This window comes from Siniperca chuatsi, linkage group LG9 (genome assembly GCF_020085105.1).
Source record: "Siniperca chuatsi isolate FFG_IHB_CAS linkage group LG9, ASM2008510v1, whole genome shotgun sequence".
NCBI classification, from domain to species: Eukaryota; Metazoa; Chordata; class Actinopteri; order Centrarchiformes; family Sinipercidae; genus Siniperca; species Siniperca chuatsi.
This window is the reverse complement of record NC_058050.1, coordinates 20,892,017-20,917,806: the sequence shown is the minus strand read 5'-3', so window position 1 is coordinate 20,917,806 and position 25,790 is coordinate 20,892,017. Positions and strand designations below refer to the sequence as shown.

The 25,790-nt window shown below is 39.8% G+C and overlaps 2 protein-coding genes across 2 annotated transcripts in view; both read left to right on the top strand.

Annotated features, from left to right (window-relative positions):
• The window catches only part of LOC122881559 (exostosin-1a-like), a 39,128-nt gene extending 26,287 nt beyond the window's left edge, over window positions 1–12,841 (top strand). The window contains exons 3-11 of the mRNA XM_044207886.1: window positions 2,308–2,415; window positions 2,996–3,115; window positions 5,840–5,972; window positions 6,692–6,810; window positions 7,453–7,548; window positions 8,399–8,488; window positions 8,701–8,861; window positions 8,983–9,154; window positions 9,565–12,841. Of these exons, the coding sequence (XP_044063821.1) occupies window positions 2,308–2,415; window positions 2,996–3,115; window positions 5,840–5,972; window positions 6,692–6,810; window positions 7,453–7,548; window positions 8,399–8,488; window positions 8,701–8,861; window positions 8,983–9,154; window positions 9,565–9,750 (1,185 nt within the window). The 3' untranslated portion in view covers window positions 9,751–12,841. The remainder of the gene's footprint in view (window positions 1–2,307; window positions 2,416–2,995; window positions 3,116–5,839; window positions 5,973–6,691; window positions 6,811–7,452; window positions 7,549–8,398; window positions 8,489–8,700; window positions 8,862–8,982; window positions 9,155–9,564) is intronic.
• A 3,077-nt stretch (window positions 12,842–15,918) lies between these two features.
• LOC122881628 (double-strand-break repair protein rad21 homolog A-like) lies at window positions 15,919–24,049 on the top strand. Its single transcript, XM_044208066.1, has 14 exons — window positions 15,919–16,072; window positions 17,593–17,785; window positions 18,238–18,367; window positions 18,715–18,814; window positions 19,006–19,112; window positions 19,338–19,535; window positions 19,660–19,785; window positions 20,082–20,207; window positions 20,675–20,898; window positions 21,430–21,583; window positions 21,719–21,864; window positions 22,219–22,407; window positions 22,716–22,799; window positions 23,090–24,049. Exons 2-14 carry the CDS (start codon window positions 17,642–17,644, stop codon window positions 23,279–23,281), a joined length of 1,920 nt encoding a protein of 639 aa, XP_044064001.1. The 5' UTR covers window positions 15,919–16,072; window positions 17,593–17,641; the 3' UTR covers window positions 23,282–24,049.
• Window positions 24,050–25,790: the final 1,741 nt, after the last annotated feature.

Here is a 25,790-nt window from a genome sequence, read left to right as displayed (position 1 = left end):
TTGTCCGTGAACATGATTTCTGCTCGAGTCATGTCAGATAGATTTTCATCGGCAATGAAGACAACTCCCATGATCCCACGCTACTTCACGACGTCATCAAACTATTTCTTTTGTTAATGTTTTGATGTGAGAGACCCCTAGCGGCAAAAATTGCATACTGTGCGTTTAAAATAACTACTGGTTATAATTAGCGTGGTCGTGTGATTTGACCAGTAACACGTCAGGCTGAGCTGAACTGCTAGTAACTGCAGACTTGCCTGTCATTGGAAGTTGAAGAAATGGTGCATTACATCTTGAATAAACATGTATTTCCAGTGTGGCTTCATAAAGCTCTGTTGATTTTGACAAAGCCTTTGACTGAACATGCCTAAATGTGCTATAAAATGTGCCATTGTGCGGGTAAATATTAGGTCTTTTACATCAGAAGTTTACGAACTTTGTCACAGCTCTTGTCAATCAGATTTATTTGTTTTTCTAATATCGCTGGTGTGTTGAATTTGACATCCTATCATCGATGTTGCAGGACTTTTAAACAGATTTAAACAGTGTTTAGGCACTGATCCTTTACATCGGTGAAAAACAGTGAAAGCCTTGTAATTATGCCTTTTGCCTTTACACACTCTGGGTACCAGTATGAGAATATGTCCACATGTAAAGTATTATTTTATTTATGTGAATACTTTTGACTAAAAATAATTTGGAGTCACCTCTGTGTACAATCAGATTTGAAATATTTAGCTTTTTTTCTTCTCTACTGACTTACAGTATAATCAGTGCAACAGTGGAAAAAAGTCAATATTTATGTCATCAAAAAATCTAAAGTAACCAAAGTCCTGGGAAAACAGCAGGGAAATAGTTAGGAAACTGAGAGCTTTTTGAGCAAGTAGAATAAGAATGATGACTTTTGAGTTTACAATAGAAGATAGACAGTGACTCTTTTATTGACTGGAATGGGAAGATAATTGCACCACTGGGGAGCCAGCAGTGAGGCGAGGGGAGACAGTGGACTGAAGACCTGGTCGACACAGGAAAATCAGTGCAGCTGCAGTTGAGGTAGCGTGCAGAGGTTGGCTGGAGTTCAGGGCTGGACCACGGCCTGGAGGTATTAGTGCATCTTTCCACCCACAGCCTTATGCAGGAGCACAGAGTTGAAGTTGAAGAGGGCAAGCAGACACTGGAGAATGAGGGGAAGGTGAAGGCAAGGCAGGCTAGTACGCTGTATCAGTTACATTGGCTCAAGTGAGTATTCTAACAGGCCAGATAGGAAGCAGTGCAGTAGTCAAGAGTGGAGATGTTCACATGATTAAACTATAGCTGGTTTGGTGATGAGCGGTTGACTGATTTGACTGATGTAGATGCAGAATCAGGTTGTGCAATGCAGGTGCCGTGACAAGCAGTAGGCTAGAGTCACTTTGAGATTCTCGCTTATACATGTCTGTTTGCAAAATGTAGGGAGTTCATAGCAGTGAGTTTTATTAATGAAGGTTTATTCTGTGGGTGGGTGCGCGCGCGCGCGCGTGTGCTTGTAATGTGATGAGTTGGGAGAGGATTGAGCTACAGGAGTCTCTAGTTGATTGCTCTGTGAGAGCAGATAGGTAGGGAAAGCCATGGCAGAGTTTCAGGAGATTGCTGCCTTTGCTAATGACACCGAGGAGATTAGACGAGCACTGCAGCACTCTGATGCAGGAGCGTTTGTGCCTGGACGTGCGTGTGTGGTGACGGAGGCCAATCAGTGAATGGTACCCCGCTTAACAGATGGTAAGGCCTGGTCACTGCAGGCAGGACTCACCATGTACTTTCCAACTTATATAAACACAAATACAGACTTAAACTTGCAGCACAAACATGCACACGCATTTGCACACACACACACACACACAATAGACTATCAAAGACATTCACACACACAAACATGGATACACACTTCAGTGCAATTACATTAATCTCTCAGACACAGGGGTTTAATGTTCAAGTATGTTTTGAAGTGTATCTTCCTTTCCACTAAACATAATGATCATTTTTATGAAGCTGCACTGCCTAGTCACTTAGAGAGTTAGTCATCAAGATACTGCAGTAGTTCTGTAGTTAATGGAAATGTGTTGGAAGATGAGTCGCCCCTATTGGTTAAATTGCCTGATTTGATTGCTTGGGAAATGGACCTTGTACAGTGATGGCATGGATTTGAAGAACATAAGCCATTTAGTAATAGTTTTCTCTTCTCTCCAGTCTGTCTTTATTTTAATTAATTTTATTTTTCAAACTTACAACATTCATCTAGTGTATTTTGTGTGTGTATTACTCTTACAGGCAGCTTGTGTGCCAGTGATGCTGAGTAATGGCTGGGAGCTTCCCTTCTCAGAGATCATCGACTGGAATACAGCAGCTGTGATTGGGGATGAAAGGCTGCTATTACAGGTAGAAACTTAATACGGATCTAAAGTTGGGTTTAATCAAGAGTTTTGTTAACACTGCTATAAGAAAATTAAGTAAAGCTTATCTGCACACGACTGTCACATTGCCAGTTCTTCTTTTATTTTATTTTTTAGCATGACAGCTTTTTTCACCACAGAAGGTTTTCGTCAGGCCTGATCTTATAAAGGGTTGGTAACACAGCAGCAGTGTGCAGGTGTTCTTTGCTTCTTACTCCAGTCTGCATGTTTGTCACCAAGCATGTGCAGAGTAAATATGGATGTGTATCAGCCTCTTGGAATCAACATTGCTACATATTTAAGGACATATTTTCTTCGACTTTCTTACCTAGTCCTGATTTGTGAGTTTGGACCACTGTCTTCTAAAGCTACTGAATATCTGTATCAGATTTACTGTATATGACAGCTGAGACTCACTCAATTGATTTATTGAGGCAGATCTTGTTGTTCTACAGGCAGTGTATGTTGTGGATTAAATGGCAGTATCCAGTGTAGAGTATGGGTTTCTGTTTTTGTTCTGTCTGGGCTAATTTAAGTATGCTAACATGTGTTCACTTCTATCTCAGATCCCCTCAACAGTGCGCTCCATCCACCAGGATAAGATCCTGTCCCTGAGACAGCAGACCCAGTTCCTATGGGAGGCTTACTTCAACTCTGTAGAGAAGATAGTACTGACCACACTGGAGGTACACACACACACACACACACGCGTTCATGTTACTGCTGCAGTTCCAATATTTTTCACTTGTCTGAAAACAACAGTGCATGCCTGCACACAAATGCATACAAGCATAAAAATACAAATGTGGCGCAAATCCATTCATTCATGATTTTTTCATATCATTTTAGAAATCACTCAGTTCTGTTCATCCCAGTTATTGACTTTGTACTGACAAGACTACAAGTGCAGACTGTGTAGTTGCAGACATAATACTTACAATGAAACTGCTCCAGACTAGATTGAAAACCAAGAGGGATGATATATATTGTTAAACACTGCTGTCATGTTTTTGGAGCTGTTTCTTGCTGTGGCTTGGCTATCAATCATGTCAGTAGTTTGTTCCTGTCAGAGTCCATTTATCTGTATTCTTCCTGGTGCGTAGCAGGCTATCATACTGCTCTTGGGCTAGAATTACAAACAAGCAAAGATGAGAACTGGGAGGAATGAAAAAGTATAATGGAGCAAGACAAGAGAAACAGACAGAATTTGTAAGGCTTGCTGTATGGCAAGGTTTTTCACTGCATTCCAAGTGGTGAATTTGTTCATCCCCAAATTCACCAGCCACTTCCAGCAGTGGTCTGATAAATTATGGCTGGTAATCTACCAGAATGGCAGGTAGAGAAAATAAATTTATCAGCATTTTGCTTGTATCTGATGTTTTTGTTTGATGAATGTTTGAATCTTAATTTTTCAGTTTAATGCAATAAACAGGAGAAGTATTGCTGATTTTCAGTTGTGTTACATTTGAGCCTTATTGCTGACTGCAGTTTACACCATTAGTTGCTGGTCTCACTCCTCAGATATTATTACATAGCCCTTGTCCCAAGAGGTATTAAGTCAGGGCTCTAGAAAGCAGAGCTGGGATTTCTGTGTCAGCAGGGTAAAATTACAGCCCCAATAAGCTGATCTTTGATCTGTTTACATTCTCAGTATCTTAACCCAACACATACCATAGTACAAGACTGATGAGAGGTCAGTGTTTTGACTTCAAATTTAATTCATTAGTGAGTTACCATTTGCAAGGGATTATGGATACCTGATTGTAAACAAGTTAAAGTTGCACCTCAAGAATCTGTTTATTACCACAATATCCTACAAGAAGTAAACAGGGTTTACTTTGCTCTGTAACAACCCCATAGCTCCTGAGAATGCTTAATATTTTATTAAGGTATCCTCTCACTGTGTAAGAGTCTTCTTAGAGCTTTGGTGGAGTGGGAAACAGTTGATGCTTTGGGCCTGCAAAGCCTGCTGATACATTGTATGTGCTATTGGGCTAAACAAACAAATAAACTTAATTCTAAACTAAATTTAAAACTTAAATTCAGGTTAGGATTATGGAACATCTGGTGCCAACCCACTTTATTTTGAAAAACTAACTGAATTGATGTTACTGTTTAATTGTATTTTGACTTTCAGATTATCTCAAACATAACTGCATAACTTAAATGATTTTGATTACACATTATAAAAAGTAAAACGCTAATGAATATAGTGGCTTAATGCTTGAAGTACAGACATTTTTGGCTGTAAAATGTAAGCTGAAAGAACTGATCAAACTCCTTCATAGCTGCTTGTGTTAGCAGGTATTTTCACCCAATTTTCACAGATGAGAGGCCAAGGGTGGTTTTATTAAGCCATGCCTGCTACCTAAGCCAAGCCAGAGTAATGTAATTTAAGTCATAATTGTCAATTTCAATCGATTTATGTTTGTTTTTCCTATACATAGATGTATTATATCTAGGTCCAAACGAAATTAAAGCGTATTGTTTTGCATTATTGTCTCCAAAGTTTAAGTCTTGTTTTCAGCTCATACAAGTTGCAAAGCAGCTGCTGTTTTTTGCCTTTGTTTGTAGGCAGACTTGCCTTGCATGACGAGATTCAGCTACTTGAAAAGAACACACATTAATTACACCTGCCACAGTCTAGGAGAAAAGATGTATTTGATGAATGTTTCCTCATTCATTTCATTTCAGTAATGAAATGGTTCCGATTTTTAGAAAGATATTTTGGCATTATATACTTTTAGCTGTTTCTTTCCTATTGAGGGTATGTATGGATGTTACTGTTAATAGTATTCTAAATATTTAGTGGTCAGTGATAGCTGTAATCCAACAAACTAATAAAAATCGAAAGTTCTATATACAATATATAATATATAAAATATCAATGTGATGTGAATTCATTTAAACAGAGAGGCGAATGTAAAAGAATATACACCACAACCAAAAATAAGCTGTCCCTAAGAAAACAATGAAAGGAGAATTTAATAATAGGATACGAATCTGTTATTTATGAGAAGACATGACAGCATAATGAAAACCACTCATTTGTAGTCTGCAGGTTTTTTGTTTATTTGAACTGACTCGTTGTTTCAGTTGTTAATTTGAGAAGTGCCAGAGGATGTGTGTCTGCACTCATATACACTGTATATACGACTGGCATAATTATTGCTTAATTTGGAGTGTTTGAACATGGAAGATCTTTGCTTAAAGCTAATTTCCTACTGACATCTTACTGACATTTTACAGTAGTTGTACAAATACTGGATCTTGGCCTTTTTCCTGGTCTTTTGTTTTTTTCTACAAGTCACACGAACGAGGAATATTGTGGACATTTGATTGATATTTATCAATTGGCCACTATACAGAAAGCATGAATTTGGATCTCCTCTGCTCCCCTATTTATGCAGATCATCCAGGACCGGGTACTGCAGCACACCTCAAGGAGTAACCTCATGTGGAACAATCTGCCTGGAGGCCTTTTCACCCTGCCTCAGTACTCTACATACCTGGGAGACTTCCCCTTCTACTACGCTAAGCTGGGTCAGTTGATTATTCATGCACATGCTGCTGTATGCTAAGAACCACATTAATGGCACACCGTAAGGTTTGATAGACTGATTTCCATTTACGACACAACACAGGAACAGCTGGTGTGTGTGGCAGCTGTTGAATACTCGTAAACTAACGTGAATCAGTGACATTGCCACAAGTAATGCAGTATATCTTTATTAATTCATGATTTGTCACAGAGAAACTCACCAATTAAACCTGCCCCGTTGCCATGTTGTATTTGTGCTTGGTTAATTGGCCAGATATGCGGCTTGTTGTTGACATTGGGATTTGGTTAACTGGCACCTTTTTCCTTTACAAGCCTAATTAGACCTTTTCAGTTACACAGTATGCCAAGTAAACAGCTTGAAGTAAACGAGCACAAACTAAGAGATGCTCAAAGCTGTCAAAGAGGTATTACCTACAGATGAAATTCTGCTTTGTGCAGTTCAGTTTAGAAATTGATCGTAAAGAGGTATGAGTAATACCCAAAAACTATGCTGATACTACTTGCTTATAAACTACTTATAGAACATGGAACTGTAGGGTGAGGGCTCGTGCAGTTCCATGTTCAAGTGATAGTACTACATACCTATTGTATGTGAGTGAACGTGATTCAGAAGAGACACTTCATTCTCGTGCTTGGAATCTTACCCGACAGATTTGAATTGCTTCTTTTCTTACCTTTGATGTGTCTCGGCTGTTTTCAGGTGTTAAGCCATACTCCAAGTTTACAGCGATCATTCATGTGGTGACCCCACTGGTGTCCCAGTCCCAGCCAGTCATGAAGCTCCTTGTGGCTGTGGCCAAATCCCAGTACTGTGCTCAGGTAATTCAAAACCCAACGCACTCCACTACATTACTCACTTCACACAGTTGTAATCAGAAGTATAAGACAGCCTTACCTGAGGCACCATTTGATGCACAGTTGTTCAGCTGTCAAACGTTAAAACTGCACATAATAACTGTAATTTCTTAGTGAACTACAAGGTCTCTGATATGAACAGGGGTTTTCATATGTACAGTAAATCCTGTCTTTTTTCAGTAGATATGGCTGTATATTACCCATTATTCTGGCATTTTGCAAATTCACCAACAAATGTGAATTCAGTTTCCCTGGATTTAAAACTGTATGGCTAGCATGAAGGTGTCAGCACATTTAGTTTTAGCATTTACAGTGGTACAACGTGTTTCTGTCACGTAATGTAGGTGGTGTGACAGTTCTGAAAATAGATCTGCAGTAGTATGAGGAAGTTGCTGTCTTCCACATAAATATGGAGTTAATAAAAATAGGGCTTTGAATTGAAACAAGGCTGTATTGTGGGTTTTTGATCTGTACATATACTGTATATTGCTAAGTCAGGCAAGGATTATTTTAACATATTTCTCATTTGGTGTACATACATATATGTATGCAGATGAACAGGTTGTGTTCAGAATGATGACTAAGCTTTATTTCCCTTTTGTGCAGGTGATAGTTCTGTGGAACTGTGACAAGCCTCTTCCTGCCAAGCACCGCTGGCCTGCCACCTCAGTCCCTGTCATTGTTATAGAAGGCGAAAGCAAGGTAAAAAAAAAAATTATCCTCACACTTCTCTCATTAGGCAATATTACTGCAGCCATTTTCACATTCAGCGCTGGAAGCCTTCAGATGAATTCAACTCAAGTTGTAAAATGTAAAACTGCAGGCACCCCAAAGTTTCTTACCAAGTGGTCAAAGCGCATGGTGTATTCTGCTGTTTCCAGCCCATCTGAGTGGCTTGAACAACAGTACTTTTCTTTCCAAATTGGCAATAACAGATATTGAGTTTTGGACTCTTCAAATCATGGGATGGCAAAAAGCACAGGCATAAAATGTCATCTCCAAGCTTCAGGTCCATTTGAACTTAAAGGAGTTCAGACACTATAGCTTTTTAATTTACTATTAACAGCATTTAATATTTCTTGGCTCAAATATGGAAATTTTAGCCTAGGTCCTGTAAGTTGAATGACGATGTGGCTAACAAGGTCGTTGCTGTCAGGGATAGAAACCCTTACACTATATTTCGAAAAATAACTGGCATTTAGATCAGTGTGCATGTATTTCTAAAAATGGAAACCACTTTATAAGCACTTGTTATTTGCATAGGTACATGCCAAAAAGCAGAAGCTGCAGGGCTCATCAGGGAGAGAAACACACTTCACTGCTTGTAGATTTCTGTCTAGATCAGTGAAATGCTGTATTTCGGCTGTTATTGGTGTTATGTCAGCTTGTATCCAGCTGATTCTGCTGTTAACACAACAAGATGAAACAACTCTGTAGCACAAAGAGATATGAAGAAACTGGTAGCGCTGCTTGTAAGGCAGATGTTCCTTGCTTGTGCTCATATAGGCCCTGTCACATTTTGCTTGTGTGTCTGTTTTGCAAATCACGCCAGGTGATAAGCAGTCGTTTTCTGCCCTACGACACCATCCCCACCGATGCTGTACTCAGTCTGGATGAGGACACCGTGCTCTCCACCACAGAGGTCAGACTACCAGAAAACCACAGCAAACATTTATAGTAATTTTTAATCAAGAGTACATGCTGCAGAAGTTCTTGTTAATAATTGTATAATCACTATTATGCATCTATGTATCTTTTCGATACAGTTCCCTGGAATTATCTGTTCCTGGTTCTTTGGCCTCATGTCTTCCCTCCCTCTTTCTGTCTCTTTGTTTCTCTCTGATCTCGGCCCAGGTGGACTTTGCCTTCACAGTGTGGCAGAGTTTCCCAGACCGCATTGTTGGTTACCCAGCCCGCAGCCACTTCTGGGACATCAACAAGGAGCGGTGGGGTTACACTTCCAAGTGGACCAACGACTACTCCATGGTGCTGACTGGGGCTGCCATCTATCACAAGTACTGACACACTACTGATTTTTACTCCTATCTGCTCCTTTATTGTAGTTCACTCCTCTCCAAGGAAATTCCTTTTAGTTCAGTACTAACACAATTCACTCTCTTTCATGTTCTCCCTTAGATACTACCACTACTTGTACACCACCTACCTTCCAGCCAGTCTGAAGACCATGGTTGACCAGATGTCAAACTGCGAGGACATTCTGATGAATTTTCTGGTGTCCTCGGTCTCTAAACTACCACCCATCAAGGTCACCCAGAAGAAACAATACAAGGAGACCATGATGGGACAGGTGAGGCAGAATATTTATCCTGTAAAACTAGTTTTTTTTATGCCTGAAGGTAGAACAGGCACTTTGTTGGGGGGTTTTGGTTAATTTGTGCAGTATATTATCCAGTATATTATCATTGAGGGACTATACCCATTTTTTCCCCCTGATTATTGTAGAGGCTGATGGCCTTTAGACACATTGTACCACTCAAACCCTGATAATTGAAACAGAACATCAGTCATTTGTAAATTTGAATTAAACATTGTTTTCTTGCAATATGGCCTTCATTAAAAAAACTAATGAATAATTACAATAGGCTCTGAAAAGGTCAGAGTAATCTGTGATGCATTATTCATTTTGTCGGTCTCTCTCTTCCTTGCACTGTCTGTATCTTTCCCTCTCTTTCTCTCTCCCCTTCCTCACACCTCCAGAGCTCCCGGGCGTCTCGCTGGGCTGACCCGGACCATTTTGCCCAGCGTCAGACCTGCATGAACAAGTTTGCCAGCTGGTTTGGCACCATGCCCCTGGTCCATTCTCAGATGAGGCTGGACCCAGTCCTGTTCAAAGACCAGGTGTCCATACTGCGGAAGAAGTACAGGGACATCGAGAGGCTATAACCCTCCAGAGCCCCCCGCTCTCTGGACACAACAAAGACAGAGCGAGGGGGCGGACACGTAGAGAAACGCATGGATGGATCAGTGGAGAAGCAAATGGGATTGGGTACGGGGGAGAGGAGGAAAAGAAACTAGAACAGATGTGGAGGACGCCACATTCATTGGTCTCCTCCATTTCTCCTTTCTACCCTTTCTCTACCCTATGTGCATTGAGGGATGGCTGAGCGCATTGGTCCCACTATATAAACTATGACTACCACCAACTGAAGGACACCTGAGGACTTTAAAACTGCTCGACTTTGAACTGAAGTGGTCAAAGTCATGGAGTTGGAAATCATAGCTTGCTGCTTCAGTGTCCCAACAGCGGCAAACCACTCCCAACTACAACCCGCTCTAAAAGACTGTTCTGCTCTGTACACTCTGCACAGGTTACTGAAAGTTTTTGCTGACAGAATATTATTGATAATTATGACTATGAAGAGGATAACACTATTTTGGATTGTTTAGCTATTTTTTTTATACAGTGAACGAATGGCCAGCTCTACTCTCTCTGTATTGTCTTAATTAAAACCAATAGCAGGATGGTTGAAGAGAGGAATGGCAACCCTTTGGCCACATAACGGAGTTAAGATCGTTAATCTGATATTCACAGTGCCTCAAGTTTATCTAATGGCGTTGGGATCTGGGAGTCTGAAAAACGACGTGGTGCAGTGAGCACCTTGATCTTGCTGCTTTCTGGTTGTTGTTTTTTTTTCTTCCATGATTTGTGATTTTCTTTATAATTGATGGAATAATGGATCTTGTAGTAAATTCTTCAGGTCAGCATTCACATTTTTTCCTCATTGAAGTATAATGAAAATTTATTAATATTCAATTAACAAACTACAGTAAATTGTCATTGTGTGCCATACTGAACATTTCTTCCTGGTAAAGCTACAACAGTCTTAACACAACCAGCTAGATTTCACTAAATGTGGGAATAGATATCCACAGGAACTGAATAGAAATGCTGGCAAAATTCAATGGAATTCTCTGTTTTCACTTAAGCAGTCTTAGAAGTCTTCTTCATGTCTCGTTTTTCATTCGTAAAGACTTATATAATGAGCTAGAATTGGTACTTGAATATGTGCTGGCCTGAAGAACAATAGAGGATCGTAATAGTTGCCTTGGCAGAGCTTGCCAATTGAGCTAACCAACGGTCTGTTTGAAACACAAACCACTGTGAAAACTAGGGAATGGATCTTTTTGGACTCAGTTAGCAAGGGATATTAAAAAAATGTTATTGTCTCTATGCCATAGACCCAATTTCATTTTGTTCAGTGACAAGTTTGGCAGTAGCCCAGGCTAGGCTAACACTGCTTTCATCTAGGAGCATCAACCAGTACTTGGTGCTATCAGAGCCAGAGTTGGCATCATACTAAATAAACTACTGTATTTTCCCCACTGTTATGAACAAATGTGACTGGATTGATAAGAATTCTCACCAAGAATCTGTGTTACTGTTAAAATGCATAGGGAAGAAATTAGCACCTTTGGGGAGATATGCTCTATTAAGTAATTATTCTCATTTGTTGTATTTCTTCAACATAAATACATGCAATTAGAAACCAGTATATTTGCAAAATGCCAATTTGTATCTCTGATTATCACAGATTTAAACATTCATCTCTGAGTGATCCAGATTGGCAAAGTGATATTGTGCTTGGGCCACATTCAAGAGGCTAAATGTAAAACCAGGATGTTGAAGTATGTTTCATAATTTATAATGTCTCATAAATGACATCTTGATCAGTTTCTATATGTTGGTCTTCTCGATCTGAGACACAAATCTCATTTACTGCAAATCTACATTGAATGCCAAGTGTCAGTGGAAGATGAAATTGGGCTTTCTGCAGATGGATCAATAGGCTAATTGACTTAAATCATTTCTAATTGTTTGGTTCCATTGACAGTCTCGTTTAATTTTATTTCTGTCTTGATATGTCATATCAGGTTATCTGAAAATGTTAACATAATTTGATGAATCTGGAATATGCACCTGTGTTTGTAAATCACTGTGCATCATCAACTTCAAGTTTATCTGTCCATGAAGTATCCCTGCAAAGGCAGCAACATTTCTATAGAAATCTAACCACACCTGCCCTGACAATGATAAATTATCATTTTTGTAAGCTTCACCGTTCTGTACCCTTCACCCCAATATGTGCCAATAGATCATATATGATTTTGTTTTTATATTTTTTCATCTGATATGAGGAATGCCATGCATTCCCATGTTCTATCTCTATAAGAGAGGTAAGAGTTTGGGGGGGGGTGTGTGAGAGCAGAAAAGGGTACTGCATGGTATTTTTCACTTCTGAGAATGTGCTATCAGCTTGACAGCAAATAAACAATCCTAGTATTAAAAACAGTGCTATCGAGACAACTGAATATGGTCGTAAACAGAATCACATTTCAGAAATGAACTTGGTGCAATATTTAAGATGACATTTTTTTTATCTTTTGTTTTCTTTATTCTTCTTTCCTTATGTTGTTTCAGAGGGCAGGGGGTTATATATTGATGTGCCTTCAGAAGAAATACACTTATTAGTCGTCGTCCCCCCATCTGCCTTGTGCAAGAAACAGGTCCTTGTTTTCATTTCATAGTAGGTTATTTTTTGTTTACTTTATCAATATCCTGTAACACATAATGGCTCCCTAAATGATATTGTTTAACACTGGAATGCTACTAAGACTTATCACCACACATCCAATACTGACATTCCTGCCATTTCTATTGTAGGAACTATTTTTTTTTTTTACACGTACTGCCTTGTATTATTATACATGTGAGGGCCCAATAGAGGGCCCCTCTTCCTGGTTGTCACAAGTATAGTAATACATGTAACAAACACATAATTCTCACATACATAGTATTTATCAGACAAGATTGTGTCTCGACTGAATCTCTGCCTGCTTCCTTCACTCTCTTCCGTAACTGCAGACCTAATTTTATAGAGATTAAAATGGAAAGATAGAAGAAAAATCACAATTTTGTAAAATAATTTTATAAAAACAAAACAAAAAAATCAATAAATGAAATGTTTGATATAAATTGACTGTCTCTTTGTGTGTTTTTTTTGTCTGACCATTGATATTTATTTATAAATATCCTTTCAAAATGTTTATAATATAATATTGAATCAAACTTCAAATATTACAATTGCATACTTAAGACCTACAGTATGCTGTATAATACATCCCTGGATACGCATACATTAGTCACTTTTTCCCCATTTCACCTCGTCATCCCTCTTCCTCTCTGACCTGCTGGCAACCCATTTTCTGGCTTCCCAAACATATTTTGCATGTTGGGTTTATGCACTGCGCCCACTGAGTGAGAGCCAAACTAAATAATACATTTAGCTTCCTCCTTGTGTGTCTGTGAACCTCATCCTATGCCAAGAAACTGCTGTGTTTACATAAATCTGTGTCAGGATGATTGGTTTAGACACGCTGCATAAATAACAGCATCTATCCAGGATGATCCCATGGTGCATAAGAGCTGCCAACTCAGCTGGAGCAACAGCTACAGGAGAGATTGCAAACCCCAAAACACACACACAGGCACCAAACTGGGCAAAACTCTTAAAGCAAAAAGATGTGCAGTGTGTAAAAGCTGGACCAGTGCCTACAAGACCACATCCACTTTGTATGGTGTGTAGACCAAAACAGGAAAAAACATAAGCGATCCAGATGTGTAGATGCTTTGTTGCATGGAGTGAGTGGAAATAAGGGATTTTTGATAAACCAAGGAGCGAAACTTGACTGCCACAAGTCTGCTTGCATGATTTAAAGGTACGCTAATCAGTTCAACTCTTTTAATCCTACTGATGAGATGTGTATCTGCAGTGGAGATGGATCTCAGCACGCATGCAGTCAGGGCTCTTCCCTGCTGTTGGATTAAATACTGTAACTCCAGGCCAAGTTTGACAAATGTCCTTCCCTTTCTATCAGCTATTACTGCAGCTTGTTTCACTCTGCAATATGAAAGAGAAGTTTTTTCAGCTGCATTAGGTCTCACTGGTTTCTATGGATTTGTAGTCTTGCTTGCCTTGGAATGTGGGAAATGATGTCATTATGGTGGCATCTCTCTGTTTGGAGTTAACTTTCTTTTGAACATTGCAACTAAAAACACACCACAGAAAAGCAGTTTCGTTACAGAAGAGTAGAGGGGGCTCCCTGTGGCAACATAATTGAATAAATTAAGATTAGGCACATTATGGCACTATTAGCCAGAAACAATTCATTTCAAAGGATTAAAGGAATCTAGTTCTTCAATCAGTATTTGCCTAGATAAAAATCTGTTACTACTTTTAGCCCACATCTCCTGTGAATGTGTTTGTGTGTGCATGTAAGAAAGTTTCAGTAAAATCCAAAGCAGGAGATGTTTTATTTCATACAGCTGTGCAGATAATAGTATACTTCTGTTTTGGTATGTCGAGATAAACAGATGTTCAGGCTTTGTGACTCACGCCATGTACGTCAGCAAAGTAGCTCATCTAAAGCAGGCAAGCAGCAGTATAGAAGTGGCTGGTTTCTCCATGTTTTTTTTAGATGTATCTGTCACAAGATAACAGCAGACAGCAATCAGCTATCTGAATAAAATAATCTCACAATGAGCTTGTTTGTGCAATGATGAAATGTGTGAGAATGATGATCGTGATTGGTTTTGGGGCATATTTGCAAACATTTAAATACATTTAGGGAATTACTTCTTCACTTAAATGTAATAAATACCCACTGTCTGCGTTATTATCATGTGATTAGGATGCATTATCACGCAGCTCAAGTGCCTTGTGACTTTACCTTGCTTTCCATCTGTACTGTCACTGCAGATATCCAGCTATGCATGGATGTTCACTGAATGTGACTTCAAATGATTTGACAAATGAACTCTCAAACCACACTGATAATAAGAACTAAATTTAATATTAATCTAATGATGTGTGAGGACTACCTCAGTTATCTACCAGCCATCCCAATACAGTGACATGGAGCCCTGCTACTAGTAAATCATAAACATGCTCAACTGGCAGCAGTTCTACTGCAACAGATGCTGTAGCCTATGAGACAAATCCGATTTACTGCATACCAATTTTGCAATTTGATTGTAGATGAGTCAGTCTCTCTGTTGGGCATGTTTCTTCTCATCTCTGTATCTAATATACTGTTTGGAAATTGTTTTTTGTAGTCTGCATAAATGTCCAGTTCTCTACTGAGTATTCTGTTCAGAGAATGTGTTTGGTAAGCTGTGGTAATGTCATTGTTTCCTCCTCATGTAAATTTTGTGTAACCTATTCAATTTTTCTTTTTACATTTTTCTTTAAATTTACTTTAATTGATGAATTAATCCATTAAACATCAATTTTATTAGTCATTACTAGGCCTTTCTCACAGCAGACACTTTGACTAGAAATGCAGGAAAGCAAATAATGTTGTCAATGACTCTGCTCCATTTAAGTGTAAGCCAAGCCAGTAAGACAGCATGCACAATAGCAGAGCCCTGCAACTGAGATCCCTGAATGGAACGCAGCAATTAATGCTATTAATTGCACCTTTTCCTGCCTTGACATGTCAAAATGTCTGCTTTGAAAAAGGTGTATTGGTAGACCACAGTTTGTTTTAGGCCACTCTGTTGATGTACAGGATGTGAGTCACAATAGGCCTGGGTCATAACCAGTGTTACAACATGGGATCTGTTGTATTCAGAAGATTAGGGGCCAGATGGGACAGTTAGGGATGGGAGCAGAGTAGGCAGTCAATCACATCCTCAAAAATACAATAGCATGAGTGCACACACTTAATACTGCACTATTTTGGACATAGTGGGAAGTCAAACCTAACAAAAATAATAGGAATAGTACAACAACAATGCAATATTAATGGTAATAATAATAATAAGTATATATATAATAATAATAATAATAATAATAATAATAATAATAATAATAATAATAAATACATAACATAACACTGTATTCTCATAAGCATATTTATTGATTTATTATTCAAGCGCCTTACATGTCCCTGGTCAGCACTGTGCCACAGCGCCCCCTATCTCCACTTGGGACTCACAGCGGGCTGTCTGTCAGTGTCGGTCCTCAGCAGACTCCTCCTCCGCCATTTTTGACTGTAAACATCCTGCCGATTTTAAAAGGACAGCGGTGAGCGGGAGGAAGGCGACTGGCGCCATCTTGGCTGTTTTAATGAGTACAGCAGGGGAGAATTCGCTGGGAGAAGTAACATAGTCATCATCAATTTCACTGTAAAAGGGGTACTGTCGGTAAGTGTGTTTGCAGCGGAAATATTTGCGCGTTGTTTTGTGTATTTTATGAGACGAAGAAAGCATGCACGTTTGTGTGTATTTGTTGCGGCCTTCACTGTACAAGGAGCCGTTAGCCACCAGCTAACGACACAGTTGTGCTGGTAGAGGGAAAAAGTATGAGCAGGATTTGATCGTTCCGGCGTGCTTTACTTTCTTTTTATGGGCGAATTGAATTTTTGCCCACCGTTTTAGAATAGCTATAATTTCACTTCAAGGAAGTTGCATCGGTATAAACATGTATGCTTCACACGTACAGCATATGATTTCATTGCTCCTTTTGTAACGTTAGTTAGCTGGCGGCTAATTTAGTTCGCCCCACTTGATGGCGCCGACTATTTACTGGCGTAGACCAACCCCTTGGCGCTTTTACGTTTAATAAGGGCATACATAGCCAAGCACATTCCGCTTTTAGCTAACCTGTGAATCTGTGCAATGTAAGAATTCACGATTGATTGAAGTAGAGTACAGGAGAAGTGTCGGTTACCATGGGCAGACGTGCGTTTCCAATGTTTGTTTGCCTCCCTGACTGGGAAATAGGCGGAACTTGAATGAAGTCAGCGCTTCTTTAATACAATCTAATTTTCTAAATATCGTGCCCTGCGTTTGTATTTGTTACTAACAATGAGTAACATTAGCGGTTAAACTTGATTACATTAAACACAACAAGAAACAAAAGAAGCGCTTTGAGGGAGCTTTATCGATTTTATGGTTAAAGTTATAACTTACGTTATCAGAATCAGAAATACTTTATTGGTCCCCGAGCGGACACTCTTTACGTTAACGTTAAGTTACCCAATAAGCCTCCGACATAAGATTGGCTAAAGTTCGCGTAAATCATTATGGAAAAAGTTCCTTTTGAGGGACAACAGACCCTCATCCTTGTCAAGTAATTCGCAGGCTAATAGTTACTAAATACAAAAGTTATCTAATATAGCTAAAACCAATCCGGGGAAATTGGCTAAACGTTTCTCATCTTGTTGCCTAACTTTGTTAAGAAGGAAAGAAGATCCCTAACTTCACATAGAAATTGTTCGATCTGTAAACCTGTTATCTGTTGTGGTTTGTGCGGCCTTATTATTTGGCTATTCTGATCAGAGCCGGAACAGTAGGATCTACCACTGGATTGCTGATAACCGACCCCTGGCATTTTTGAGCACGATATTCAGTAAAAGTTGATATCTGGTCTTTTTCACAAAGCCTCCAATTGTTAATAATTACTAAACATTGATGTGCAGCATTCAAGCTACATTTTCTGCAACTTCATTCATAAATTTGCCCCTTTATCATGAACTGTCAGAGATGTGGAGGATAGTATTTCTGAAGTTGGCTGAAAACAGCATTGTTTCTCAAACACTAATAAGGGATGCTACTGTGCTGCTAGTTTGTGTCTTGGATTGTGGTACTTTTTCCTTTTTTTGTCCTGACCTTTTTTAGAATGGCTTCGCCTTATGCATAAACTGATCACTTGTGTTTTCCAGGTAAACCATACCGCAGTGTGAGTGTGTGTGAGCCAGGGGAACCAGGGCAATGTTCTACGCCCACTTTGTCCTCAGCAAACGTGGGCCGCTGGCCAAGATCTGGCTAGCGGCCCATTGGGACAAGAAGCTGACCAAGGCTCATGTGTTTGAATGCAATTTAGAGAGCAGTGTGGAGAGCATCATCTCACCCAAGGTAACAAGACAAAAGTGCAGTCTGTGCATTCTGGTGATCCTGCTGCAGGCCTTGTTTTTCACTTTGCAGGCTCGACGCTTGCTCAGATCCTGAGTTGCATGGCTTTGTCCTGCCTTTTATTGTTACCTCCCAATAATTAAAAGCTGCAACGTTTAAAATGTCTTCTACCAAAGAATAAAAATAATGAATGGAAACACATTAGAGCAGAATTCAGTGTCACAGTTTAACACATAGGCATTTATTTAAAACGCCAAATTGCAGTGTCTTCATTAAAAAAAAAAAAAAAAATTTCACTGTATTTGCTCTGATCTTTTAATTTTTTATTTTATTTTTTTTTTTAAACTACCCCATAGCCTTACAAAGTTGGTGTGCACTGATGATACAGTTCAGTCTTGTTTTTACAAGAAAATTTTTTGACACATAATATTCTTACCTGGCCTTTTTCCTCTTAGGTGAAGATGGCATTGCGCACTTCAGGCCACCTGCTCCTTGGGGTGGTGAGAATCTACCACAGGAAGGCCAAGTACCTGCTTGCTGACTGTAATGAAGCCTTCATAAAGATCAAAATGGCTTTTAGGCCAGGTAAGGAGGAATGACAAGCCAAATTAGTACTGTTTCTTCTCAAGAAAGGAGTTTGTGCAATTTTTTTCCTCACTGAAGCAGTCTCAAGGCTGAGAATGAAACTGAAAAGCTACGGGAGTGAAGACTGGAAGTGTTTTTTTCCATCTGTAACCAGCAGGGTTAGATGAGACTGTAAAGATGAACCACTTAAACATTTTTCTGAATCTGTGATGGGTTTTCCCAAACAAACACAACAGTTTTCTGAACTGTTGCAGTGGTACTGATTGGTATGGTTGTTCTTTTGTGAGGCATAGGAGTGGCGTACAGTTGTGTGTTGTAACAACTTCATTACTTGTATCTGTATTCAGGTGTGGTGGATCTACCTGAGGAAAACAGAGAGGCAGCCTACAATGCCATCACCTTACCTGAGGAGTTCCATGACTTTGACCAGCCACTTCCTGATCTGGAGTAAGTTAATTACATTTACTGCTCTCATTTCATCCCCTCATTTTCTGTATCAAACACTTGTTGAACGATTGATTGGTCTGTATGGCGATACCCTTACTTCTGTCACTAGTACTGGCGTGGTTTAGTTTGTCATTCAAGCACCAACTGTTGTACATCCCCAATGTTTTGTTTGTTTGTTTGTTTTCAATCAGTGACATAGATGTGGCCCAGCAGTTCACCCTGAACCAGAGCAGAGTAGAAGAGATCACCATGAGGGAAGATGTTGGCAACCTCAGCCTCCTGCAGGACAATGACTTTGGTATGACACTGTACATACTAATGTGTACACTCATGCCACCCCCCACTACACGTGTATGAGTAGATAAGGCCATTTCTATTTAATTGTAAATTTCAACATGAGCGAATCATACTGCACAATCATTTTAGATAAAACATTCAATTCTATCAGAATAAAATAATTATAATAATTATTATGTAAAACAAAAGACTTGATTTTATAATATCAACCTGCTGCACTCTTCAGCTGACTTTGGAATGGATGACCGAGAGATGATGCGTGACGCCAGCACATTTGAGGAGGATATCATGCACAGTGCCACGGCCTCTAACCTTTTGCTAGAGGCTGAGCCTGGCCCAGCCAATCTCCCTGACAAGTCCAACCACATGGAGTATGATGACTTTGGGGACGGCTCCATGGGCAACAGTGATGGGGGAATGCTTGGTGAGCAGTTTATTTATTTTTTTATTTTTTTTATCTCGGCATAGACTATATTGGACTACTGTTAAAGTTATTCTGTGAGTAATAAAGAATGATTGTCAAGTTAATCCTATTTGGTATTTCCCAGTTGATAAGCTACTGAGCTCTGAAGACGGCGGTGGGATTTTTGATGACCCTCCAGCCATCACAGAAAGTGTCATGATGCCACCAGATCATGGAGACGATGAGGATGACTTTGATAACCTCCAGTCACGTAAGTGACACAAAGTTCTTTTGCCTTTTTGCAAAGCATATGAAACAGGAAATTCACATTTCTCTTAGACATTGTCTTCATTAATCTCTACAATAATACAGTTACCATGTTTCTATAAAGTACATTTACACGCGGAGAACAGTCTTAACTGCTTGTTTAAGTAAATACATGTCACAGAGATCAGCTGGGGGGGGAAGTTATTAGTCATGTGCCATTACAAGTGGTGTGCATGTTGTGTCACTACTTGGCCTGTTAAAAGGGAATTGCAATTCAATTTTTGCAATTTTTGTGTGTAGCGGGTCCAGACAGCCCAGACTCTGGCCCAGCAGAGCCACTGCCAGCAATGGCTGACCAGACAGAACAGACCACTCTGGTTCACAATGAGGAGGAGGCCTTTGCCCTGGAGCCCATTGACATCACTGGTAAGACCCTCCGTCACCTTTCTGTAGGCTGTACTTTTATATTTTTGTATAAAATTCAGTATGAATTCTTCTTCTCTGTAGCATTTTTGTAGGGAATCTTTTCAAAGTATCCGTTCTCTAAATGTGAAGCATTTGCTATTTTTAAATTGTATTCAAGAGAGCAAAGGCAGGAACTCATAGGAAATGATACCCACACATATTTCACTGTGCATATTGAATGCTAAAGACTAGGATTGGCCAATATGACAATATAGTATGTACTGTACACTGTGACAGTTTGTCAACCAGTAGAAATTTTGCTATTCCAAAAAACTCAGCATTTATTGGAAAGCCGTTGCATATGTGCTGAAATATTACTGCTAACGATGGAGAAATAATAGTGAAGCAGTCATGAAGTGTATTTTTTTTTTTCTTCTTTTTTTTTCTTTTTTTAATCGCTCTCTCTCTCTTCTTCTTTACATCTTCAGTGAAAGAGACCAAGGCCAAGCGTAAGAGAAAGCTGATTGTGGACAGTGTGAAGGAGCTGGACAGTAAGACAATCAGGGCCCAGCTGTCTGACTACTCGGACATTGTCACCACCCTGGACCTCGCCCCTCCCACTAAGAAGCTTATGATGTGGAAGGAGACTGGAGGAGTGGAGAAGCTTTTCTCTCTGCCTGCTCAACCCCTCTGGAATGCCAGGCTGCTCAAGGTAAGAAATGCTTGTTATAAATATGTATGTATTTGTGAATAAATATGTACACATGTCCACTCATATGTGAGAACATACTAAAACAGCTGTCTGCCTGAAATCAATCACAAGCAATATTACCACTTGGAGAACAGTAATGAGCAAGCCACGCCGGAGGTCTGATTCTCCAAGTAGGTCAGACTCAGACACTGTTTAATGGAAGAGGAGAGAGTAGATTTATAATATTGTAGCTTTCATTGACATTCTGTTCAGGTTGTGGGATTTAAGATGAGAACGATGAAGGAACAGAAGGAGGAGGAAGTGATTGGTTGTGTCTGTCTCTTTTCCCTATTCTTTCACACCCATATGTTACCGCTCCAGAATACTGAATGGAAAACGTGTTGATGCATAATTTAGCAGACCTCTTTTCCTTTTGTCTAGCAGCAGATCTCACTAACAGTCCCTACATTCTTATTGTACTACAGAGTTAGCATTAAGTTTGTATTTTTCTAATAACTTCTTACCAAGGTTAACAGTTAAAATCTCTGTCAGATGTTCACGCGCTGCCTGACACCTCTGGTGCCAGACGAGCTGAGGAAGAGGAGAAAGGGCGGCGAAGCAGACAGTCTGGATGAGTTCCTCAAAGAGCTGGAGAACCCAGAGGTGCCTAGAGAGGAGGTCATGAGTCAGCACAGAGATGTTATTGGTAAGTCATGCTGGAAGAGATGAGAGGAGGTCATATCCCAGTGCTGTCATGTCGTCATTTGCGTCTGAAGGAAATTACAGATCGTCAGTCGGTTTATCAATTAACATTCTATCATCTCCCTTATTCGTCCCTCAGATCAGACTATCATGGAGGAGCCCAGTATGCTGGCAGCCTCTGCAATGGAGGGCAGCAGGACGACCCTTGATGAGACAGTCATGCCTCCTCCGTCCACCCCCCGCGGTGTCAAACGCAAGACCCAAGAGAAAGAGAGCACCCTTCCTGTGAGTACTTGTCAACTACATTTTATTTTTCTCCGTCAAAACACTGGAATTGAGGTTGCATAATTTTGTGAAAGGCCTCTAATGGCTGATTTCAGTGCTTAAGCTGTAATACATGACAAATCGGTTGTACAATTCTTACAATGCTTGCTGTTCCAGACCAGATTTGATGATTTCATTTTAATCAGGTCACATTGGTCTAACACCAGAAGCTGATTTTTGTATTTTGAATTTGAAGCAGTAAACGTGGGAAATGCTCAAATGGGAGAAACACGAAACATGATTAATTCAGTTGACTGCGCTGTGTCCTGACTTTAACTGAACTGACACGGGTGCATCCTGCTTTCCCTCTTTCAGATGGCTCCCCTGGAGCAGCAGCAGCAGCAACAGGTGGCTGACCACTCAGTCTTGTCTCAGAGGCTAGACATGCCTCAGGTGGATCTGCCCCCAGAGGAGAGCAGTGTCAACCTCACCCTGCTTGTCCCTGAGCTTGACCTCCTTGGTGACAAGGGCAAAGACAAGAAGGATGACAGTGATGAAGAGGAGGTGAGGGGGAAATAGCGGCTTTCTCTAGTACACTGGAAAATATGTTGTTGGCAGTCATTTAATAGTGACACATTTTGTCAGTTTGTTTAAAAACCGCCGAAAGTGCTATAAGAGAAATTACTAACAAGTAAGTAAAACAACAACAAAAAGAAACAGCAAAGCTGTAGGGTAAAATCCCTAGTAATATTATAATTTAGCAGTTAATAGGAAATGCCTTTCTGTAGAGGCAAGCTTTAATTTGATTGTACATGTGTTGCTGTATGTGTTTGGGCCAACTGATGCTGATGACTGTTGTCTGTGGTCCACAGGATGAGGAAGGGCAAGGTGGAGACCAGGATCAGGAGGAGAAGAGATGGAACAAGAGAACCCAGCAGATGCTGCACGGTCTCCAGGTACAAAAAAAGCTATTGGAGTGTTCATATTAAGTTGAAAACAGATTTTAAGTAGGCTGAAACAGTTGTCATAGTATTTGTTTGTAAAAAATGTAATTATGTATGCAGATTTCATTTTGGTTTCTGAGGTTAAAACATGACATTACTTTTGTTCATCTGCCGTGTGCAAAATATTTTTTGCTGTATAGGTTTAAATCAGAAATGCAGTGATTTAAACCTACACTTTATGATTGATCACCCTGGGTTAAAATAGAGAATTTGGACTGACACTTGTGCTTGTGTTCCCATAGCGCGTCATGGCTAAGACTGGCGCAGACTCAATCAGCCTGCTTGAATTGTGCCGGAACAACAACAAGAAGCAGGCAGCTGCCAAGTTTTACAGTTTCCTGGTCCTCAAGAAGCAGCAAGCCATCGAGGTCACCCAGTCTGAGCCCTACAGCGACATCATCGCCACCGCTGGACCAAGATTCCACCTTATTTAGACATTGGAAGAACAGACAAACACTCTGCTTGCAACAGACATACTTTTTTAATTACTCAACTTTTTTGCCTTTTTATTTTGTTTTCCTGTCATCCCATTTTTCTTCTGGGGGAGGGAGTAGTCGGGAAGGGGTTGGAAACTTTTTTTTAAAGGATTTTACTGTACTACAGATGGAATTATGCAGTATTCATTTGATTCAAGCGGAGTAAGGAAGAATGTTTAACAATTATATTTATAAAGCAACTTTTTTTTTTCAGTCACCAATTTGTCAGCTTTGCTTCATTTTGTTTTGTAAGTTAAATTTCCATTGTCTGCTTATTCCATACGTTTTGTACCATTGCCCCTCTCACACCTGAAATATGGCAGATTTTAGATAAAGAGCCCTGTATTTTCACCTGGAATCCCATATTGACTCTGTACATGTTCTGGAAAGGTACTGTTTTATTGCTCAGAAGTGTAACCTCTCCCACCTCTGTGTTGCACTTGTTCTTTCATGAAAAACAAAATTAATCTTGTCAAAATTGGTAAATCTTACCTGGCATTAAATATCATGTCTCAGATGTATAATTCAGGCAGTTTATCAATTAAGTTTTATGTAATATTTTTTGTACCTCTTTACAGTTATGCTTATAAACCTTTTTGCATTATGTAACTAGGTAATGTACTTGTTACAATTAAGTTCAGTATCCCACGTTTTTAGTCTTCGGGTAACTTCTAGTTGTGATACATCTGTAAAGATTTGAAATAAAGTGTTTTAAGTACTTGGTAACTGGATATTATTTATTCATTTATAGTGCCATTTTTAAATAATGGTAATATATAGCTAGATCTACTGATAGTTACTTTATTTATCTACAGGGGGAAATTCTCATGTCACAGCAGCAGTATATGAACGAACCACACAATAATAGAACAAAAGAACTGATATCAAAATTCAAGTACTAACATAAGAGTTGAAAGTAAAAGTATGGCCTTAAACGTGCATACACACAGTGTGCAAATTGATGCAAGGTGTTATGGATGTTATACATTTAAAAAGATGTATTGCACTTTGCCAGACGTTACAGAGAGTAATTGTGAGTTATAACTGACAAACCCCGGTTCACAGCTAAGGTTGGAGAAGGAAGAGGCGTTCAGGAGTGGAGACAGGGACGGGTTCAGCAAGGCGGTAAACGACAGAGATGACGACACGAGTTCAGACTGGTGATTGGCTGCACTCTACCGTCCCTCCAGGATTCTGAGGCGTGCAGGGGGGGATCGTGACTGACCCCTCCCACCCTGGACACAAACAGTTTCAGACACTCCCCTATGCGGAAACCTAACGCCTCACAAGAACAGTATGTTTATTGTTTTGCACCAAAATACCAAAGCAAATTCCTTGTATGTGTAAAACTACTTGGCAATAAAGCTGATTCTGATTGTGAATTAAGCGTTTAGGGCCGCGGCAGCCTCCCTGTCCACTGATGTCCACACTGCGACACAGTGGGGATGAAGGATAACGTTGAATTGAAAGAAACAATGTTAGTTTTAACTCACCCCTTTACTTAATTTTGCCACTGCAGTTGATCAGTTTATTGGACCATTTCACTCTAATATCAAATCTACTGCTAAGAATCTTGGAATCATCTTTGACCAGTATATGACTTTTGACCATCCTGTTACCAAGCTCGTCCAGACCTGTTTTCTTCAGCTAAGAAATAAAGCTAAAATCAGATATACTGTATCTTGTCTTCTGCGGGTCTGGAACTATTAATTCACACTTCATTCACAGATTATTGTAATTCCCTCTACAGGTGCCTTAGTTAAGATGCTCTAAATCGTTTACAGTCCAAAACGCAGCTGCCAGGCTGCTAACTAGAACTAGCCGTCGGTCCCACATTTCCCCTGGTCTTGCATCCCTCCATTGGCTTCCTGTAAAATTCAGAATAAACTACAAGATGTTGTTGATTACATATAAGGCTCTGCATGACCTTGCCTCCAATTACATTTCTGATCTCCTCGTTCCCCATTTCCCTTCTCGACCACTCAGATCCTCAAATCTCGGCCTTTTATCCATCTGGATCAGATTTGCTTTAAGCGGCTTCTAAAACTCCGTCTCTATAGACAAACCTTTTTATAGATCTCCATCCCTGTCTTATGTTTTAGGTTTGTTTCATTTTGGTTTTGTGCTGTGTTTTTGTTTTGTAATATATCTTTATTTATCTATTCATGTATATATTTTCCGTGTGTGTGTGAAGCACTTTGTCACTGTGTTTTTAAAAAGTGCCATACAAATAAAGCTTTATAACAGACTGACGATCTGTAATTTAAAGCAAGTTAGTAATAACTTGGTGGTATTTGTGGGCCCGATTGCAGAGTAGCCTACTGCAGAAAAGGGCACCCATCCTCCCATTCTGTAGTTGTACAAATAATTGCCAGTAAGTTTAGAAAATACTTGTCATACTTTTCCAGTGGTCGTGGCAGCAGTAGTCCAGGTTCACCATTAATTCAGTAGAAGCGCATTGAGGGAA

Bases quoted from the DNA above. Each gene is read 5' to 3' on its own strand.
- LOC122881628 (XM_044208066.1), top strand. From the start codon at position 17,642: ATGTTCTACGCCCACTTTGTCCTCAGCAAACGTGGGCCGCTGGCCAAG. The intron at 17,786-18,237 runs GTAACAAGACAA...TTTTCCTCTTAG, and splicing joins AGAGCATCATCTCACCCAAG to GTGAAGATGGCATTGCGCAC. The intron at 18,815-19,005 runs GTAAGTTAATTA...GTTTTCAATCAG, and splicing joins CAGCCACTTCCTGATCTGGA to TGACATAGATGTGGCCCAGC.